A 22361-nucleotide genomic window follows, 5' to 3' on the forward strand; every position below is an offset into this window, starting at 1 on the left:
TATCAAGCAGGGACACGCAAACGTTTGAATTATTTTGTTATTTCAACAGAACGAATAGAGAGTATCCGACCGCAACGCAACGGATTGAAGCGCGCGTCGAGTGAAGACAATGCAGTGTGTGCGCGAGCCACACAAGTAAACACTGTATCTGCGCCACTGATCGCAGCGGCAACGAGCACTTTGATCACTTGATAAAAATAAAAAAAACACATTTCAGCGCTAGTATCTTATTTAAAAAACGAACGAAATGAATGCTCTGCCAGTTAACTGGAAATGTTTTATTTAGAGAATTTGTAGAATTGGTACATTCAGGGGGGAGGGGGAGACGGGGGAGCTTTACAGGGGGTATGACTTATCTAAATGAGATGTAAATGAGCCCTATTGTCATTCCCAGAAGGGCGAGAACTTGCCAATCTTTAGAAGCAGATTTCTACCATTTCAGTTTTTTTTGAGTGCCTACCTTCAAATGGCCACAACTTCTCCAAATATTATCAGATTTACATGTGTTACACATCGTTGGAAAGCTTGAATACTACACTTTCAGAATATGTGAATAACTCAAAATGCCCCAGAACCGACTTGTGTCCCTACTTTCCGTGACTGGTCACAAATATACATTCATCTTTCCAGCGGTGAAATATCCCTTTAAGTGTTTTATGTTTCATTTATTTAGGTCATTTTATTTAGTATAGGCCATTAACATTGGCTATACTATCATAACATAAGGCAAAAAGTTAGTAATAAAATAGCTAAATAAGAGATAGAGAGGGCATACAGACAGGACACATTCCGCAAGACTGAACAACACAACTGACCAGAACACAGTGAATCATCAAACAAGTATACGGGACAGCACAGCAGCGTAATACATTATCGCAGGATGATTTATGACTTCTCTCTATGCCACTCAAATAAGTCCTCAAATGACAAATCCGGTCCCTTCCTCGGGAGCTTCATGTCAACCGAGCTTATGGTCCCAAAGCCAAACCATGTGCACTCACAAACACACACTTGCAAAACCACAGTCACGGTCGGTTGGTGAAAACAGATACATACAGGAAGTTCTCTTTTTCCATAAACCCAACACCATGACATCACACTCACAAAGGTCTTTGCATGAAACAGAAAGTCCTGTGCTTGCCAGTCTTTAATATACTATAAGGTTTTTTCTTTTTTTAACTTATTTTAAATATATAATAATTATATATATAAAACAAGAAAATTGTGAGATTAATTACAATTATTGTATTCTATTGGCAGCCACAGTTGCATTTTTCTCCTCTGGCTTATATATATATATATATAACATAAGGGTGGGTAGAAAAAAACATACAATGCCTATTACTTTTATAGTTCATAAATGATATATGTCATTATAATGTGTATATCAGTAGGGAATAAACAGAATCAAGAGCTGTTGTTTGCACTGCAGTGACTGTGTGTGCGTGTTTGTGCCCTCCTGTCTGCTTGTTAGTGATTGAAACCATTGGTGTGTAACGGAAATATACATGTGGTGCCAGAGAGAGAGACAGCAGTGTCCCGTTACACGGTCAGGTCTTTTCTGGAAAAAGGATCTGCCCTGTCCGGAATGACACTCTTGGTCTGGCAGGAGTCAGCAGCAGGATCAGCACCACATTCTCAAAGTCTCTTCATGAGAAACAATCTGGAAAGGGCAGCTCTGAGCCTGACACTGTATATATTAAGCTTCTAATACTCACGATCACCATTAATCCCAACTGTAGTACTGATCTCAATTAGGTTATTATGAGGTTATTCTGTCTGACACATGGCCAAGTGGGTAGTGCTCTGACATATTGCACTTGAACCCAACTTTGAATCTGGATAATTTCTCATTTACAACCCCCAACCATTTTCCCTATAGACTATAGTTTGTGGTCACCTCTCCAGCGTCTAAACTTATTAAACCTATAAATGGTAGTCTATTCGAAAATGTATTTAAATTAAAAAAAATATATAGATATATATACACGTGTGTGTGTGTGTGTGTGTGTGTGTGTGTGTGTGTGTGTGTGTGTGTGTGTGTGTGTGTGTGTGTGTGTGTGTGTGTGTATTTGATGAAAAAGGAAACCATTTTAATAATGTCGATTTGCTGCTTAAGAAACATCTCTGATTATTATCAATATTGAAAACAGTTGTGCTGTTGTGTTTAATGCTTCCTTACTGAATACATTTTTAAAGTTTAATTGTAATTTGACTAATGACTATTCTAGGCCTGGAAATTACAACTTAAACTTTTACTATAGTATGATTAAACTTTTTACTCATTTTAAGTGAGTGTTAACTGACAGCAAAAGCCAATATAAATGTAGAAATAAGTAAATTGGCATATGCAATTAAATATATCCAATTTCAGCTGCTCCCAAGATCTCCATATATGGCCAATAACTGATAAAGTTCAGTACTCTATTAATTGGTAACTCACATTTGCTCACTAGTCTAAGACTCTGTTGAACTGATTTTCAGAAGCCGGAAGCTGGATCTGTTGACAGCTATTAAACTCTTAGGGTTGTACATTATGGCAGTTCCGACATTAGGGCTTTAATACCACGTCGGTTGTAATACTTTAATACCACGTCGGAGTTTAATTAAGGTTTGACAACAACTGGGCACACAGCATTAAAATAGTTTAGAGCTAATGTGTGTGTGTGTCTTTGTACATGCTATTTTTGCACAAATGTCATGTTACCCTCTGTAAACTCGGAAGTGAGAGACTAACTTTAGTCCTCTCGAGCGAAATGATCTCAAATTATTTAAAACAACTGTTATGCTGTTCTGCATGCTATTAATTGCATTCTTGAAAAAGTGTGTGTACGTGTCTGAGGGAAAAGAGGGAGGGGGCCGCAAAGGTATATAGATTTATAGCTCTGTGTAGGAGAGCGTGTAACTAGAGGAAACTTTAGCAGTAGTCTGATGTCATGGATCATATTCTGAGGGCTCAGTGCTTGGACTAGCTGATAAAAAACAGATTCAATCTTACTTAAACAGCCAACATATTTCTACTGAGACCCTTTTTAAAAAATGTAACCTTAAATGATTCAAGAAACTGCCACTAACGTACATTCTTCACAGTAATGTGGAAATGCAGCACAGTCTCAGACCTGAACTGAAGACAGATCATTTACTAGACCGATCCTTATGGGAAGCAGAAAGTGTTTGTGTGGACATGTTTTTTATTTCTTTTCCTCTGGCATACTATTATTATTCTTCCTTAATGTGAACAGCTAAAATGTTTTATCCCTTTGGTGAGAATTCATCAAATGTAGCATGAAGGGCTAATTGCATGTAGTGTCATTTTGGGATAGATAGGATGTATCATTGCTTAGCAACAAGCCATTGAGTTAGCAATATTCAAAACAACAGCCCTGCTACCCCGTTTGAGCTAGATCTTACTTCATATGAGAGTAACTCTCTTTATGAGGAACAAATCTGCCTTAAAGGCTCAGTTTTGCTAAGATTTCTTTTTTAATTATTGCTTATTTTAAATTATTAGGCCTACTTTAGGAATTAATTTTATAATTTTGCCACATTGTGGATCTACAAATGTAATAGTGTCAATTCAACTCTATAGACAGTCAAATGTGGGTTATCTTTTCTATAAATACTTTAATATAAATAAATACTTCTATAAAAACTTATTTTGCCTTGAGTGCTCCAAAATCCTTAAATAATGCTGAAGAAAGCACTCCATATTTCTGCAGTGTTCAGGAAGAGAGAGAAATGTTTGCAGTCTTATGAGTAAAAGTAATGTAGATGAAGTCGACCACACAAATTACTAAAACTTTACATTACATTTTTAATTTAAAAACTATGTGTGTATACAGTGGGTACGGAAAGTATTCAGACCCCCTTACATTTTTCAGTCTTTGTTATATTGCAGCCATTTGCTAAAATCATTTAAATTCATTTTTTTCCTCATTATTGTACACACAGCACCCCACATTGACAGAAAAACACAAAATTGTTGACATTTTTGCACATTTATTAAAAAAGAAAAACTAAAATATCACAAGGTCCTAAGTATTCAGACCCTTTGCTGTGACACTCATATTTAACTCAGGTGCTGTCCATTTCTTCTGATCATCCTTGAGATGGTTCTACACCTTCATTTGAGTCCAGCTGTGTTTGATTATACTGATTGGACTTGATTAGGAAAGCCACACACCTGTCTATATAAGACCTTACAGCGCACAGTGCATGTCAGAGCAAATGAGAATCATGAGGTCAAAGGAACTGCCTGAAGAGCTCAGAGACAGAATTGTGGCAAGGCACAGATCTGGCCAAGGTTACAAAAAAAATTCTGCTGCACTTAAGGTTCCTAAGAGCACAGTGGCCTCCATAATCCTTAAATGGAAGACGTTTGGGACGACCAGAACCCTTCCTAGAGCTGGCCGTCCGGCCAAACTGAGCTATCGGGGGAGAAGAGCCTTGGTGAGAGAGGTAAAGAAGAACCCAAAGATCACTGTGGCTGAGCTCCAGAGATGCAGTCGGGAGATGGGAGAAAGTTGTAGTAAGTCAACCATCACTGCAGCCATCCACCAGTCGGGGCTTTATGGCAGAGTGGCCCGACGGAAGCCTCTCCTCAGTGCAAGACACATGAAAGCACACCTGAAGGACTCCAAGATGGTGATAAATAAGATTCTCTGGTCTGATGAGACCAAGATAGAACTTTTTGGCCTTAATTCTAAGCGGTATGTGTGGAGAAAACCAGGCACTGCTCATCACCTGTCCAATACAGTCTCAACAGTGAAGAATGGTGGTGGCAGCATCATGCTGTGGGGGTGTTTTTCAGCTGCAGGGACAGGACGACTGGTTGCAATCGAGGGAAAGATGAATGCGGCCAAGTACAGGGATATCCTGGACGAAAACCTTCTCCCGAGTGCTCTGGACCTCAGACTGGGCCGAAGGTTCACCTTCCAACTAGGGTTATAACGGTATGAGATTTTCACGGTATGATAATCGTCTCAGAAAATATCACGGTTTCATGATATACGGTATTAAACAATCATTATTATTATTTTAATCATCTGCTACAATGGCTCTTAAATGAATGAAAACAGATAGGGTTTTTTGGTTGAACATATGGTTTATTAAAACAAACTTTTTTGTATGAGTCTACCTTTTGAAAAAATAAGAAAGAAAAAATTAATTCCCAATTGAACAAACATATCTAATCAATTGAATTCATAAAACCTTAACTTATTTTTATTCTTAATTTATTAATTATTATTTCAGATAATTATAAGATAGTAGAGTCTTATAAAATGTATTTCCTCAGAAATTCTGGGTAACTTGTCTGATATAATTTGTCTGGATTCTATGATTTAATACAAATATATTATTGAAAATGCAATCAGATGAAATGTAACAACTTTTGTTTGTCTGGATAGGTTTACTAAATTAAAACAGACATAAAACTATATTTCTTAATGTTTAAATAAACTTTATTATTGTTGTTGTTATAACTAAGCTATATTCTATTGTACAATAGTAACATTTCTTTAAGCTAAATCGAACTTTTATTTTGACAGGTTGTACTAAACACCTATGAGTTTCAGTCAGAGTGTATTTGATGATGATTCTTTTAAATAAAAGCAGAGCAGCTCTGGATATGTTCATGTGTTCACGTCCTCATATATGAGTGAGACGGCAGACGCTTTAACCCTTATGTGCTGTTGGGGATGTTTTCATCCACTATGGGGTATTTTTGAGTCTAAATTTGGCCATAACTTTTTCTGTGTTTCAGCAAATGGAATGATTTTTGGTGACAAATCTTATTTTGACACATATTTTGGGAAAATGCTGTGAAATTTTTCAAAAACTCAACAGTACACTGTGGGCAAATTTACTACCCTTTCGTTATGTTCGTGGCTGAAAACAGCCACTACTTTAAACTGCTGTAAAAATGTATCAGATAAATATTTTTTTCAAATTTTTTTGCATGAATCTATTAATCAATCTCAGTCCTGCTCAAAAATACTAAATGTTTAAAAAAAATTCAGGATTTTAACTCTTTAATTGCCAAATTCGTAAATGATGTCACTGATTTGGGAAAAAAAACACACAAAATGACTCATTTTCAATATAAAATGTGATTGTGGACTGGATTTTTTTTTACCTTTTATCACAGTCTTGGACATGTCAAAGATTAGAAACAACATTGGTTTTGATGCATTGTTAGTTTTTGTGCAGCATCAGATTTTAACTTTTTCTCCCTCATTTACTGTTCGTGGCTGTTTTTGCCCCATTGACTTCCATTATAACCACATTTTTTGATTGCAAAGCCATGACACCATATAATCATGCATTTTTGATTGTTGGTGGTTTTCCCTGTTGGGAAGAGGTAAAATTTGTAATTTTTACTGTTGATAACCAGGTGGAACCATTAACCCTTTAGATAGGCCTGTGCAAAAAAAAGCTTAGTTTCTGGCTTTTACATGGAGTTATATGGAGTTTATAAGGAGTATAATAGCATAATAAAGTGTGTGTGTGTGTGTGTGTGTGTGTGTGTGTGTGTGTGTGTGTGTGTGTGTGTGTGTGTGTGTGTGTGAACTCACCTTGATGCATCTGAGAAAATCAAAATATACACCTCAGCTCTCAGATCTACATGGAGTAAACAAAAATAAAGTAAGTGTATTTATGCATCTGCTCCCTTTTGATGGTGAGAAATGCAGACTAAACAAAAACAAAGCAAGTGGATTTAAACGCGTGCATGCAAGCCTGCTAGTCATTTGATGGTGAGAAGAGCAGCCAGCAACATGAGAAAGGGCTTGACTTGTAGTGAAGTTTTAGAGATGATTATGCTGCCTGACCCCTCCAGCGAGCTGCAGGATGTATCGTCATCTCCCTCTGACACCACAGACTCAGGAGAGTCAGATCCTGATTTGGATGTGGCACCCTCATCATCCTCTCTAGCTTCCACTGAAGGCGAGGAGGATTCGGAGGATCCTGAATCTGGGTGGATTGGGAGAAACGGCGAAGTGTGGTTTTCCACCAACGCGGAGACAACTCCCTTTCTTCAGCCTGCCAGAGGCGTGACTCCAGGGCCGACGCGCTATGCCTTCGCAAGGGTCCAGAACATGGATTCCGTGTTCAATCTGTTTTTTACGGAGGAGATGATTGACCTCATTGTCAGCATGACTTGCGTCAACACATACATGTTTGTACAGTCATACAAACATGTATGACTATGCCTTGTGATGGCATAGCGCGTCGGCCCTGGAGTCACGCCTCTGGCAGGCTGAAGAAAGGGAGTTGTCTCCGCGTTGGTGGAAAACCACACTTCGCCGTTTCTCCCAATCCAGCCAGATCCAGGATCCTCCGAATCCTCCTCGCCTTCAGTGGAAGCTAGAGAGGATGATGAGGGTGCCACATCCAAATCAGGATCTGACTCTCCTGAGTCTGTGGTGTCAGAGGGAGAAGACGATACATCCTGCAGCTCGCTGGAGGGGTCAGGCAGCATAATCATCTCTAAAACTTCACTACAAGTCAAGCCCTTTCTCATGTTGCTTGCTGCTCTTCTCACCATCAAATGACCAGCAGGCTTGCATGTACGCGTTTAAATCCACTTGCTTTGTTTTTGTTTAGTCTGCATTTCTCACCATCAAAAGGGAGCAGATGCATAAATACACTTACTTTGTTTTTGTTTACTCCATGTAGATCTGAGAGCTGAGGTGCATATTTTGATTTTCTCAGATGCATCAAGGTGAGTTCACACACGCACACACACACACACACACACACACACACACACACACACACACACACACACACACACACACACACACACTTACTTTTTCATGCTATTATACTCCTTATAAACTCCATATAACTCCATGTAAAAGCCAGAAACTAAGCTTTTTTTTTGCACAGGCCTATCTAAAGGGTTAATGGTTCCACCTGGTTATCAACAGAGTTTCCGAATGCCTTCCTACAGTTGCTTAATAAAAGCGGGCTTCCCACACAAACAAACGTACATGTCTCATTAGTATGAGAAGAAAAAAAAAACAGATTTTAACTGTCGGTCTCGGGTCGAGCTCGGACATATCTTTATGCCTGTCGGACTCGGGTCGGGTTCGGTTACTGCTCTGTCGGACGCGGGCCGGGCTCGGACAGAAAAATTCCCGATCAGCACTCTAAACTGGATATCCATCTTCGAGGAAAATCCCGCGTTCGTTTTTCAGATGACAAAAGTGTTTGTTTTCGGCGGGGGAAAAGGAGATTCGAATTCGCAGCCTCTGTCTGCTGCACATGTATTGGGTGGAGTCTAAGCAGTCAAGTGAAAAGAAGTTGCATATGCGCAGATGAGATCTGGTTTAATTTTTATTTTATTTTTTTCAAAACCGTGGATTAGCAAATGTTTACGATATGATAATCGTACATGCCAATATCGTGATAAATCGCCATACCGGTATACCGTTACAACCCTACTTCCAACAAGACAATGACCCTAAGCACACAGCTAAAATAACGAAGGAGTGGCTTCACAACAACTCCGTGACTGTTCTTGAATGGCCCAGCCAGAGCCCTGACTTAAACCCAATTGAGCATCTCTGGAGAGACCTGAAAACGGCCGTCCACCAACGTTTACCATCCAACCTGACAGAACTGGAGAGGATCTGCAAGGAGGAATGGCAGAGGATACCCAAATCCAGGTGTGAAAAACTTGTTGCATCTTTCCCAAAAAGACTTATGGCTGTATTAGATCAAAAGGGTGCTTCTACTAAATACTGAGCAAAGGGTCTGAATACTTAGGACCATGTGATATTTCAGTTTTTCTTTTTTAATGTGCAAAAATGTCAACAATTCTGTGTTTTTCTGTCAATGTGGGGTGCTGTGTGTACAATAATGAGGAAAAAAAATGAACTTAAATGATTTTAGCAAATGGCTGCAATATAACAAAGAGTGAAAAATTTAAGGGGGTCTGAATACTTTCCGTACCCACTGTATATGTGTAGATACTGTATATTTTTACTAGAAAACAAGGTGAAAGTTAAGGGTATATTTGATGTTTTTTGCAGTGTGACATCTTCACTGAATGGCAAATATTTTGATTTGGTTGCTCTGTCTTTGTTATTGAATCTGAATTATTGGAACTATTTAACTATGTTTGTTTTGCAGCTAGAATGATTAAGAGTGTTTATTTGCAAGTCACAAATAATGGTTACATAATTGGGCACAGGCTACAGAGGAAGTGTGGGAAGCAATATTGTTTAAAATAGACAATTAGAAATACGTTTTGTTTGTATTTCAGCCTATTTGTGTTATCTAGCTGTGTGAGTCACAGTGGAAAATTGGAAACACAAGAAAGAAGTGTGTGTACATATTTGTGTGTGTGGGTGGACTTTATTTATGCCTTGCAGATGTGATACAGAATGAAGATATACCTGTCCATATGCATGTGTGTAAGTACCTCTTAAAGCAGTGAGCCGAGGTGAGGATCCAGCAGCTGTTTATCAAAGTGGCTCCACATACCAGCCTTCCATCTGCCTGAGACCCTCGCATACGCACAGCTGCCTGCCACGGCCAGCCCCCACTACACCACAACACACACACAAACACTCTGAATTTCCATTTTACCCGCTCTACACTTTCATCATCTCATTTCGACCACATTAACAATTATTTTCAAATGTGTAATTTGTTATGTCAAAGATGTTTGTATACATTTTGACCCTCTCTGCTTACCGTATAGAGTTTTCCCCTCCTATTATTCTCTTCTGACGGGTGTGAGAGGGTCTTAGACCACACATGGAGCCCACTGCCTCTGTAATGTGAAGCAAACACATGTTTCTATAAAGCATGGATGGGTGAATCTCACGAAACCTGTTAGGAACATCTGCCTTGGTTCTATTTCACAGCAAATCAGAATAAAAAAATAAAATATATATTTTGCATATGGAAAATGAAGCCTAGGAATCTTCTTCTCATTACTGTAATGCGTTTAAATCATATTAATAATTTAGGTATCAAATGATTTATATAAATAACAAATAACAGTATTATTTACATCATGTCAGTGTTTGTTGTACTGCCTTTATGCTTATTTAAAGAAAAATGGGTAACACTTTAGTTTAGGGTTTAATTCTCATTATTAGTTACTTATTAGCATACATATTACTACGATACTGGCTGTTTATTAGTTTATCTATTTATTAGCACATATTAATGCCTTATTCTGCATGACCATATTCTACCTAATTCTACCTAGTCCCCTAATCCTACCCAATATCTAAACTTTAACTACCTTACTAACTATTAATAAGCAGTAATTAGGAGTTTGAGGCAAAAGTCATAGTTAATAGTGAGAATTGGACCCTAATCTAATGTGTGACCAAAAAAATTTTATTAGAGAGTATTTTTTTACTATAAAAAGATTATATTGAAAAGTACCACTGATAATAATGGGGCATTATGGTAATGAGAAGCACAATATACTTTCTTTATTTTTCATATAATAACACAAAAAGATGTGTGTGTAGCTTCAGAGTTTAATGGAGAAAGCACTGCAGGCCGGATAAACTAGCGAGTTATTAGATTGATAAGAATAATAAAGCATAAATGAAGTCTAAGTGCCAGTGATCATGAGATGGCGAGCCAAACCACATCCTTTAGAGCAGACATAACACACACTCCACTCCAGCGCAAACTAGACATCTGATCTGATAGGTTTCATCTTTCACTCTAGCTTTTAAATGGATTCAAGTATTTTTACAGGTGTGAGGATCTCTAAATATATCCTTCAAAGCCACTCTCCAGGACTCCACATTTACCTGCGCTTCCCTGAATTGTAAAGACCACCAATTACAATGAAGTCAGATACTTTTGTAAAGTCCACGAATGTCTGTCAATGTCAATGTGCCTAAAAGAAATTCTAACATGAAAATGCTGTCATTATTTAAACTCCTGTTCCTGTCTTTCCCAAACCATATAATTTTTTTTTTTTTTTTTTTACCCGTAAGAACACAAAAGGAGATGTTAGGCCGAATGTTCACACTGCTCTTTTTAATTCAGTTAAAGTAAACACTTCTTTTCTTGTACTATTATGGATTTATGTAATTTTTGAACTTTTATTGCATAGAAAAGAGCTGCATCAACATTCTGGTAAACTTCTCCTATAATGTTCCATGACAGAGAGAGATTCATACAGGTTTGGGAAATATCCATTTAAACCTTGCCAGTATCACATACAGTTTGTGAATGCTGTAGCTATGAGAGGATCAAGAAGAATGTCCCACCTTTGACCCCAGAAGAATCCTTCTGTAACCCATAGTCACAAATTACGCCGGCATCTTCGCTATGGCGACAGTTGTGTGTCCCAAACTGCTGTTTGATACAGTCAGTCAGAGAATGTTCCCCACCCGTACACTTTACGTTGTCAATGTGAATAGGCCCCTCGCCTTCACCAAAATACGCCATTACACGAGCTTTAGCCAGGCCACTGCAAAAGAATGACAGTAAAAGATACATTGTTACTTTTTTTTTTCAAAACTGTTGTTATTGTGAAGTAAAACTAAATCTAAAACTATTGAAAAATGTTCATTAAAATTGCTCGTTGTCATTAATTGAAATAAAGCTGAAATAAAATATAAATATTATATAAATTAATTCAACTTTTAAAATTAGAAATGTTTCAACAAAACAAAACCACATAACAAAATGACCATAACCTAAACTAAAATTAAAACATAAAATATTAAAATAAAAGTTAATTCAAAATAAATAATACTAAAATACCACTGCTGTTGTGTAAAAGCTTGGGATGTGTGCTGATTGATCAGAATCCTGTAGTTTAGCAAGGGTCAGTTCCCTTGCTCAATCTGAAGTGTGAATGTTACCTACTGAACAATGAAAGATCTGTGTGGGTTTCAAGTGTATTCACTTAAGAGAAACATAGCATATCGTAACACACATACACAGGCAAGCACAGAATATCAAACTTAACACAAGAGAGAAGTGTCGCCAACTCCAGCTGAGAGAACTGAGCTCATCAGATATGAGCATCAGTTACAGTGTAATAACCTGACCTCTGACACCCCCCTTAGGAGGTGAGCGTGAGGGAAGGTGTTGATCACATTAATGTGTGTAAATCTGACAGTCTTCTCAGTTTTGTAATCTGAGCTAAACAATTACACATATCCATGATTCATAACTGAACTTAAACAATTTTATTATCACTTCCAAACAAGAAAAACAAACCATTGATGAAATGGACCACAACCTATTGCTAAATAAATCTATTGTGAAATGAATTTTCTATTGTGATAGATAATAACTATTATGCTAATAACACCAAGTAACATGCTAACAATGCCTGACATCAGTCTAACCATCAGTGCCTAGAAATGTGGTCTGATGTGATTTCTTAGTGATCTTGTGGTCTAATTGGGTCTGTAAAGGTTTATTAGGGACTGAACTGGTTTAATAAGGTTAATAATAACAGTCAATGTAGCATGGCTCTTCTAGTCAAAAAATTGCGTTGGATCCAAATGCAGCATGCAACTAACAAGGCACAAAGCAAACAGGATCAAAACACAGAAAGTGAACACAGAAACAATAGAAACCAGAACCCACTTCAAACTAAGGACAAGCTCACATTATATAGGACTACAAGAGTACCTGAATTCCTGTGATGCTCACACTACACAAGGTAATCTGTCATTGTTTTGCCAATAGTAGCACGCGTACACAACACAACACTGACGAGGTGCACAAACTACAAGACATTTGGTCAAGAGGCAGTCCCAACCAACAGCACAAAAAAAAAAGTTCTCACATAAATTCACGCAAGTGATTATGAGATTTTTCCGTTTATACCATCTGCATAGTGATCGGCTTGAAAATACTGCAGCGTCTGTGACTGGCTCAGGCTCAGATCACGTCACTGACCTGCTCATACTAAACGAACATCGCCGACTGCAACGAGCACCAATTTGGCATGATCCAGGATTTTTTTTGCAGACCTTGGAAATCTGTCTGCGACAGCAAAATCCAGCCAAAAGTCGTGTAGTGTGAGCTTGCCTTAAAAGTCCCCCTTAAGAAGCGGTTTCCAGACATTCCAACAACTAACAAGTCCAGGGGGGTGGTGGAGCAGAGTTAACACAGGGAGGGCCAGGCCTGTGGGGTGGAAGCGTGACTGGAGACTGAGGAGGATCGGCCAGGGCGGAGCTAGCAGAGCAGGTGGCTAGGGCTGACCCAAAGATCACCCAGAACTGAAGACCCAAGGCGGAGCAGGAAGAACTGAAGACCCCCAAGGCGGACCAGACGAAGCTGGAGACGACCACAGCAGAGAAGGTGGAGCTGGAAACCACCACGACTGAGCAGGCGGAGCAGAACACTGGAGAGCTCTATGGCAGATCAGGCTAGCAACCACCATGGCGAAGCAGGCAGAACTGGAACGAGAGCACCGAGAGTTCACAGAACGCCTCCCCGGCTGTGCCAGAGCAGACAAAAAGTTCAAAGATGGCTTCCTTGGGTGTTACCAGACAGGCAGAGAGTTCCAATGGACATGGACATGCCAGGACCACCGGACTTAAGATCACTGGACTTGGCAGCGCTGAGACCACCGGACATGGGACCACTGGACTTGCAGTGCTGGAACCACTGGATTTGGAAGCGCAAAGACCCTTGGACTTGGGTCCATCGGACTTGGCACCACCAGACTTGGATGCGCTGAGATCCGTGGTTGGCCAAGCTCTGTGGCCACTGGAGCTTGAGACACATAGCCACCGCAAAAAAGGTCACCCAGATGTTAAATGTTAAAAGGTGTTTAGGGGAAGGGTTTTTCCTCTACCTCGCCCACAGTGAAGTGGGATCCACTTAAATGGATTAAACCTTGAGGACCATCACGGATAAATGTTGACTGGAAGTGGTTATTTAGTCCATAACAAAAGTCAATAAGTGCAAATTCCGGGAAGTAAGTGAGATATGCAATGTCAAAAAAGTCTCTGTTGTGGTCCTCGAGAGACTGAGATCTTACTGCTGGATGCGCACAATACATCCATGAAGGACGACACCAGACAAAGCACATGAGAAACACTGGGGTATGAATACACAGAGTAGCAGGGCTGTGTAACATATATAGTCAATTTTGGTATTGTGTTCAGTTCCTATTTGACCTTGTTTTCTTAGCTGGTTTGTCTCCATGGTCGTTGACTGAGTTACGAAGGTATTCCTTGTTACGTCAATTATCTTTATGTGTATATTAGCCCTCAGTTCATTCAGTTCTTTGTTCCGTGTTGTCAATGTTATGGGCGAGCCATAGCCCTGGAGCCTGAGCCTCGCAAGATGTCTGAACAGGTGTGTCAACAGTCAACACTGTGCATCGTCGTAGGAATGCTCATGGAGCCCCACCCACACTCCTGTCACTGAGGGTGTGCTGCCGCTGGTCTCTGTGTTGCGCTTGATTGAAGAGGATGTTACCCTGTCTCTCATGTTCCCGCTGGTGCCGTCCAGTTCCAGTGCTCCTGGTCCCACCCAGCTCCAAGTCTCCTGCTTCTCCTATGATACCTCCCAGGCTCCCTCTCCCAACTCAACTTCAGCCAGTTCCTCTGCCCAGTCTCTGCTGTCTCCCATCAGTCCCTCAAATCCTTCACCTCCACCTCCCCTCCGTGGCGTGGATCCACCTTGGGCCTTCTGCCATTCAGCTCCTCCTGGACGAAGGTTTTCCCTGGCTCTGCCTCCAGCCACTGATCCCGTCACTCCACCTCTGCACGTCGTCCAGACTCTTCCGCTTTGGCTCCTCCCACCCTCAGCTCCACCTGGAACCAACGGACTTACGCCTTCACCGTGCTCCTTGTTTGGGCGTCGCCTTGCCTGCGCCACAGACTTGCAAGCTGTCCGCTGCACTCCCTCTCCCCACTCCTACGTCTCCGTCTGGCTCCACCCTCCCTCAACGACACCGTGGGCCTCCTTTCTGGCTGGATTCTGGGTTTCCGCCGGACTCCCCTTGCTCCTGTCTCCACCTTGGCTCCTCCCATCATCTTTACCACCTCCTGATGGTCTCTCCATCGGTCGTCAATGTTATGCGTGGCTTTGTTCTACCAACGTTCTCCTGAGTTTTGTGGATTAAAGTAAAGACTGTTTTTGTTTACAACTCCTTCATTGTGCACTTTGTACAGCCACAGTTGCTGACAGGCTGGAACAATGAACAGGTGCATGCAATGAGTAGCCATGGTAAAAGACGAGGGTAACTATGGAAACTAACAAGGCACAAAGCAAACAGGTATTACGCCTGTTTCACATACTCCGTTTGCAGTGCGTATGCGGTGGGTATTTTTTCCAGTGCCCATGTTACCAGTTTAGAGCGTTCACACTGCACGTGGATGCAGTCCGGCAATGCATTCCAGGAGTTGAGCGTCTGCAGCAGTCTAAATCAGATTCTATTTTTGCTGTGCTGCATGCGCTGAATTAAAGCGTCAGTGCATGGTTCGTGGTCAAAATGAACACAGATTGACATGAAAATTTTGTTATCTCACCATAAATGCATTTAATTAAATTATTTGACAATACATTTTTCACAGTCATCTCAAAACACTTACCATGGAGTATCAAATACACTGCACAGTTTGTTATAATATGTGTGAAATGACAGGCTGGTGGTCCAAGAACTACACGGAACAAGAAGGCTGCACAATGGATGACACTGGTTGTTGAAGTGGAGAAACAAAGTTCTGTACGACCTGTGGAACTTTTTATATAAAGATTTAAATGCTAAAGAAAAAGCATGAGAGTCTAGTCTGGCTATCACCAGTAGAAGCTCAATCTTTTAAGATTGAACATTAGTCTGGGGAGTCTGCTCTGTATTTTCTACTGCACAAGAGGCGTGATCATCGGGCATAGTTCAAATGACTCATTTGGATAGTCCTTCAACCAATCAGACCAACGATCCGGGTGACGTGCTTTGCAGAGCGACGCGAAAACTCCAGGCAGGAACGTGCCAACAAACGTGTTGGCTTGTAGCATTGATCAGTGGTTTGCAGAAGCAGCAATGGCATCGAGCGATTTTTGCAGGTTGTGCAAAAAAAAAACATGAAAGTGAGTGGTATTTACACCCACTCGAGCGATTTGTTTGCAAAAACTAAAGAAGCCATTGAGCATCGTCAAGGGGTTAAAAGGAATTGGATTGGCGGTCGTGCGAGGGACGTCATCGTGTTATACCCGCCAATAGCACGCCAGGTGGATAAGCCAGTTTGTGATTGGTCCCCGCAGATTTGTAACGGAAGCAGGATAGAAAAATGTACAGGTTTCCAGCCTGAGCTGCAGGGCGAAATCAAATCGCTGCAGTCCGTAAGTTATATGATATGATCCGCGTTGCGAGCGTTGTTAAACTCATCGCAGCGTTCCGCGCAGAAAACGTTTTAATGCACATGTTGTTACAGTCATATTTCCCATGTATTTGCAGTCAAACTCCAGCTCAAAATGCAAACAGCACTCTTACTGAGGCAATATACACTTACGACACATGTGGCTGAAGGACAACAACACAGCAGAACAGGCAGAGTTGTGAATGAACAGCGCTGAACCCGGTTTCCATGACATTTAAATTCTCTGTTGTAATGTGATCTCATTCTCATGCATACTACAGCGCGGTGATTGGATTGAACGAAAGCTCTTTCTCATGAATAAATTCAGAGAAGCACTGACGTAGAATCTTGCCGGCAGCCAATCACACACTCTGAAAGCACGCTTCTACCTCAGATTCCGTGAAGTTGCTTCAACTTTGCTCTTCAACCCGGAAGAACGAAATTCCTCTGAAATTTCCACTTATTTGGTGAAATTTATGAGTGCTTTTAGCGTTTTCAGTGATGTGCATATCTGTTTACATCTCAAAAAATTTGTTTTCATTACTCTTTAAAATGTTGTGTGTTTAAACGTGAATAAGTCTATGAAAGATTGTATAATTGTAGATCTGTACTGTGTACAAAGAGAATTGCAATTCTGACAAAAAAAATTTTAGAAACAACTTTTGGATTTGAAATAAAAAATAATGAATAAATGTTGTGTTTGTGGTATACAGTGGATCAGTTGCACAAAGCACATGAGCACGTGCTGCTCCTGCATCGCATACGTACTGCAACATGCACCACATACGCGCTGCAAACTGTATGTGTATGAGTATGTGTGAAACAGAAGTTAAACACAGTAAGTGAACAGATACAATAGGAACTCACTTTAAACTAAGAGTCACTAAAACACAAGACAGCAATCATGACAAATAGGTCTATTATGGTTTTCCTTTCTTCATCTGAATTTGTATGACTATAAAACCTTCACACTTAAAATTTCTCAAGCCAACTTCAAAGTTTATCATAAAACCTGACTTCTCTAGTTTGTGTTTACTGCTTTAGTGTGTGAATTTGAGTGTGGGTGCAAAAAAATTCACATTAATAGCATTTAGATTTTACCATGTCGTTTCTGAATGACATGAAATGACGGAACATACAAGGCTGTTCAGATGACCCTAACATGTTGATTTCACCTGTAACCTAGCTGTCTGCACACCACCTCTGCATCCCGATCCGTCCATCCGTCATCACAAACCGTCCCCCACTGGCCACCCACCAGGATCTCGACACGCCCCTCTCTCTCATTCTCTCCACCCACCAGTCTCACAGGTAGACCTGACAGATAAAACAAAATACTGTATATGAATGAACACACGCTGCATTTCGCTTTGATCAGCAAGTTGTAGTATAGTGGTTCAGCATCTAGACAGATCTGATTGGCTGTAGGTTCAAGCTAGCAGTTGACTGCTAATAGGCAAAAACATTTCAGATATACATATATTTTATATGTTCTGTATAATGAAGTATAAAGTTTGAAGTTTTATTTGTTGGTAAACAAAAAGTTTTGGTTATTGACTTCCAGTGTTCCAGTGTAATTTTTTTTTTTTTTACATTTCTTTGACTTTCAGACATTACTTTCTTTCTTCTGTGGAGCACAAAAGATGAGAGGAAGAATAGAGGAAATGAGGGAGGCTATGGAAAGACATCTTATGTCCACATATATGAGTTTGTATGAGTGTGTGTTACACAGTAAGAGACATAAAAAACACCTTGTGCTGAAGGGAGAGTTTTAGGTTTCCATTCATGAAACATCTGCCCCCACTTACACATTACACAGATGCAGATATTCTGCTCAATAGCTGAATTCTATATTAATGTGCCAAGTTGCTTTATTGCGTGACAACCATACACAGCATACAGGCTTGGATTATTTGGGATTTAGTGTTTGATTATTATTTTTATCACTTGAGTCACTTTATAATAACTTGTGTGCAAGTTCTTATGGTTTGTCGCTCTACTGCATATTCTATATGTCTGTGTAACATTCTATGCATTACAAGAACATACTGCTTTATGAACATCTGCATTACTAATCATTCCTAAAACATGGTTCATTTCTCACAGTCATGTCTCATTTGTCAGCTGCTATTCAAGTACTTTTTTTATTAAATCAAATGTACTTCATAAAGCCTTCAGCACCAGCAGCACGCACACACATACAATAACATACGATAATGATCCCTGCTAAAATTGTTTTTTCAGATGGTCTCTACTTTTCATCAGCTCCGTCTATGAGATGTCATGAAAAACAATCAAAAAAGACCACAAAGGCACACTCAGAGGGGTTTTATTTATTTGGACATCCAAGTACCGTGTTTCTTCTGAGTGCATGTCGAGAATGAGAACTTGAGTGTTTATGTATATAATGGTCATCTTTCATCAGTATAGAAGATTTTCTGGTGTGAGAGTAAGATAGACAGAGACATAGATGTAGAGTAATAATTCATGTTAAAATTAATCACAATAGCAGCAAAACCGACATCACTGTGCTGATCTGGGAGGTAAATCTGTTGCTTTCTGCAGAATGCATTTAAGCATGCGTTAAACGGAGCTGAGAGTATTACTATTGAGATGAATGACTTTAAAAAAACGGGTGTTCCGGTTCTGTGGAAATCTGCGGAAATTCTGTCTTGTGGGTACAGATTCCATGTGAACCCTTATGGATTCCATGTGGCTCAAAGGCAAATGGGAACTAAATTTAAGTTCATTCAGAGAGAAAGAGACATTATTCAAGACCTGAGAGTTTCCCAGTCACACTCACCACATTTTCATAGAGCCATCAACTTGACAGAGGAAGCTGTGTGTGTGTGTGTGTGTGTGTGTGTGTGTGTGTGTGTGTGTGTGTGTGTGTGTGTGTGTGTGTGTGTGTGTGTGTGTGTGTGTGTGTGTGTGTGTGTGTGTGTGTGTGTGTGTGTGTTGTAAAATGAATTCAAGAAGAAAATTAGTAAGCAATGCTTAGGGTACTAGTAATACAAAAACTCTTTTACTTTACTAAATATCTTTGTGTAGGTCTATAGTAATTAAAATGAATGCAAACACAAAAGTAGTATATCGCATTCGCCCATTTAGATTTATGCACTTTAGTTCCCTTTCGAGGCAACTCGCACTGCGTCGATGATGCTTTAGGAACGCATCTGCGTGGTTGCGTCTGACGCACGTGTCAACTAGTCCAATGGCGAGACAGAACGACACAGGCGGGTGACGTCACAACCAGGAAAGCATAAAAGCACATCCAAAATGACCAGCGTAATCTTCTGTGCCTCAGCAAGCACTCTGTGTTCATACTGTTTGTCTTATTTGTTGTCTGTCCCAAAATAGTACAACTCAATATATATAAAAGAATGGTGAGCAAACAAACATTCAAATCGAGTGCTTCTCCCTGCCCTCGTTTCATTATGGCTCTGAATAACACAAACGCATAAACACGAGATGCGTGTTATTTGTTTGGGAGCGGAGCATGATCTGTCAGCCTTCAAGGGGCCTGACTGTGAGCATTGTGAGAGGCTGCCACTTCGCACGCTCCGCTCTCGCCTGTCACTCTTTGAGAAGAGTCTTCAGGTTCGCATTCCCTGCAGTTCTGGCACCGAAGATGAGATTGCGGAGGATTTCTCGGAGGGGTTTGAGACGGGCCCCGCCCTTTCTCAGCCTTTACCCGGGGGATCCAGTACTCTCTCTCTGGGATCGGAAGCCCACGCTGTGGCTTCTTCCGCCCCGAGGGAGACCCCGGTGCTTCAGCTGTCCAGTTCAGAGGAAGTGGATGTGCTGAGCATCGAGACAGGGATGGAGGATTCGCCATATCTTTCCCCTGCATATGAGGAACAGGTGTAGGTAGTTTCTCGCACTGTGTCTGAGTTGAACATTGATTGGCCAGCCGAGAAACAGGGCGCTCGACCTAAAAGCAAATTGGACGAGTGCTTTCTAACACCAAACAAAGTACCTCCACCACGGGGCCTACTGTTTTTTTCCCAATCTCCACAATCGAGGTTGTGGAATAAATCATACTCGGCACGCTTGTTTAGTCCTCAAGTACATGTCTACTTTGATATCAAGGGATTAAAAGAGGATGGTTATAGGGTGATGCCGAAGGTGGAAAAGACGCTTACAAACCACCTGTCCCCTAGTTCGGCATCATCCCTGAAGGCCCGACGCTACCCACTAAGCCCCAAAAAACAACATTTGCGCTAGTGGGTAAAGCGTACATGGCAGCAGGCCAGGCTGGTACATGTCTGCACACCGTGTCTAACTAGAGGCATACCAGGCTGACCTGCTGAGGCACCTGGACGATAGTGAGGGGGTAGGGGCTGACGCGGTTCGAGAACCCTGACCTGGTGACCCTCCTTGACGGCTTTCCCCTGGAGATCTGGTCAGGAGGGACCTTCTATCTCAAGCGGGAGGAATGATCCTTCACCCCCGCCCAGAGATATGTAACCTGTGGGTTTGCCTTCCAGTTATCTGCCCAGTTAGTTCAGTACTAGAGTTCCTGCAAGATCGTTTTTCTGCAGGGCTATCCCCGTCCAAACTGAAGGTGTATGTGGCTGCCATAGCTGCTTACCACGTCCCTTTGGGTGGTGTATCTGTGGGGAGAAACCCTTTGATAACACGTTTCCTTCGTGGCACTTGGAGGCTGAGGCCTGTAATTCATACCAGAGTTCCAGCTTGGGACCTGGCTGTTGTACTAGAAGGCTTATCTGCGGCTCCCTTCGAGCCCTTTGATGCGGTTCCAGAGAAGTTTCTGACCTTAAAAAGTGTGTTCATTTTAGCCATCTCTTCACTACAGAGAGTAGGATATCTTCAAGCTCTGTAGGTATCCCCCACGTGCCTTGAGTTTGCACCAGGGATGGTCAAGGCATTCCTTTTCCCTATGACGGGCTATTTTCCAAAGGTGCCGACCAACGTACCGTGGCCTATTGTTTTGCAGGCATTCTGTCCTCCTTTCAGAAATCATGTCCAGCAAAAGCTAAACCTTGTTTGTCCAGTTAGAGCGCTGGATACTTATGTCCACAAAGCTGCCCTGTGGAGGAAATCTGATCAGCTGTTTGTCTGCTTTGGATCGTCTAAAAGGGGCTCCCTGCGTCCAAACAGACAGTCAGCAAGTGGATAGTTGAGGCTATTTCTCTTGCTTATGAAGCTTCTGGCCAGCCATCACCTTTGGCTGTCAGAGCTCATTCTACCACGAGTATGGCGGCCACCAAGGCCTTAATTTCGAGGGTCTCCCTTCAAGACGTCTGTGATGCGGCGGGCTGGTCCTCTCCGCTCACCAACTTGGACCTGGATGCTGCTCCAGGTTCACAGGTGCTTATGTCGTAGTTGTGCTCTCACACAACAGGTACTTGTGAGCATGGCGTTTGGGCATTATCGTTCCCAGAGCGTCATCGACACAGTGCGAGTTCCCTTCTCAGGGAACTATGGTTACAGGCGTAACCTGAAATGATTTGATTGTATGCACTAAATGATGTGACAACTTTTTTAATTTTTGCATAATTTTTTTTAAGGTTTGCATAATATGCTGAGTTTGCATTTCACAATTTTTATACATTTTGAGGAATACTGAAATCTGTTTTTGTGCAAGTGAGATGAATAAACACATGCTCCCACTATTGTAGTCTAGAACTACAATAACCATCATGTTTACACAGCACACAACACCTCTGCACCTCACTCCAGATTTCTCTCACCATGGCAACAGGAGAGGTGTCAGTCAATAAATGAGAAAACAAAGTAACTTGTGTTACTTATTTGAAAAAGTAATTTAGATTTTTTGTGGTAAATTTAAAAGTAATGCGTTACTTTACTATTTACTTGAAAAAGTAATCTGATTACGCAACTTACGTAACTTGTAATGCGTTTCCCCCAACACTGTATGAATTCTGAAATGTGTGTTTAATAAGAGACTTCTTATACACAAACAAAACACACTCATCTGAATTCCTGTTTGAGTAAGATGAATTAAACAGGAGATCTCCTCTATAGTGTGTCTCTTGAAAGCATCAGCTGCTC

The 22361-nt window shown here is 40.9% G+C and overlaps 1 protein-coding gene across 1 annotated transcript in view; it reads right to left on the bottom strand.

Moving 5' to 3' along the window:
• The window catches only part of prss12 (serine protease 12), a 48531-nt gene that overhangs the window by 8214 nt on the left and 17956 nt on the right, over window positions 1–22361 (bottom strand). Inside the window, exons 8-11 of the mRNA XM_084399949.1 lie at window positions 17498–17639; window positions 11256–11458; window positions 9706–9784; window positions 9431–9553 (exon numbers count right to left, since the gene is read on the bottom strand). Of these exons, the coding sequence (XP_084256075.1) occupies window positions 9431–9553; window positions 9706–9784; window positions 11256–11458; window positions 17498–17639 (547 nt within the window). The remainder of the gene's footprint in view (window positions 1–9430; window positions 9554–9705; window positions 9785–11255; window positions 11459–17497; window positions 17640–22361) is intronic.

The sequence above is a fragment of the Rutilus rutilus genome (genome assembly GCF_951802725.1).
Source record: "Rutilus rutilus genome assembly, chromosome: 2".
In the NCBI taxonomy this organism is placed as follows: domain Eukaryota; kingdom Metazoa; phylum Chordata; class Actinopteri; order Cypriniformes; family Leuciscidae; genus Rutilus; species Rutilus rutilus.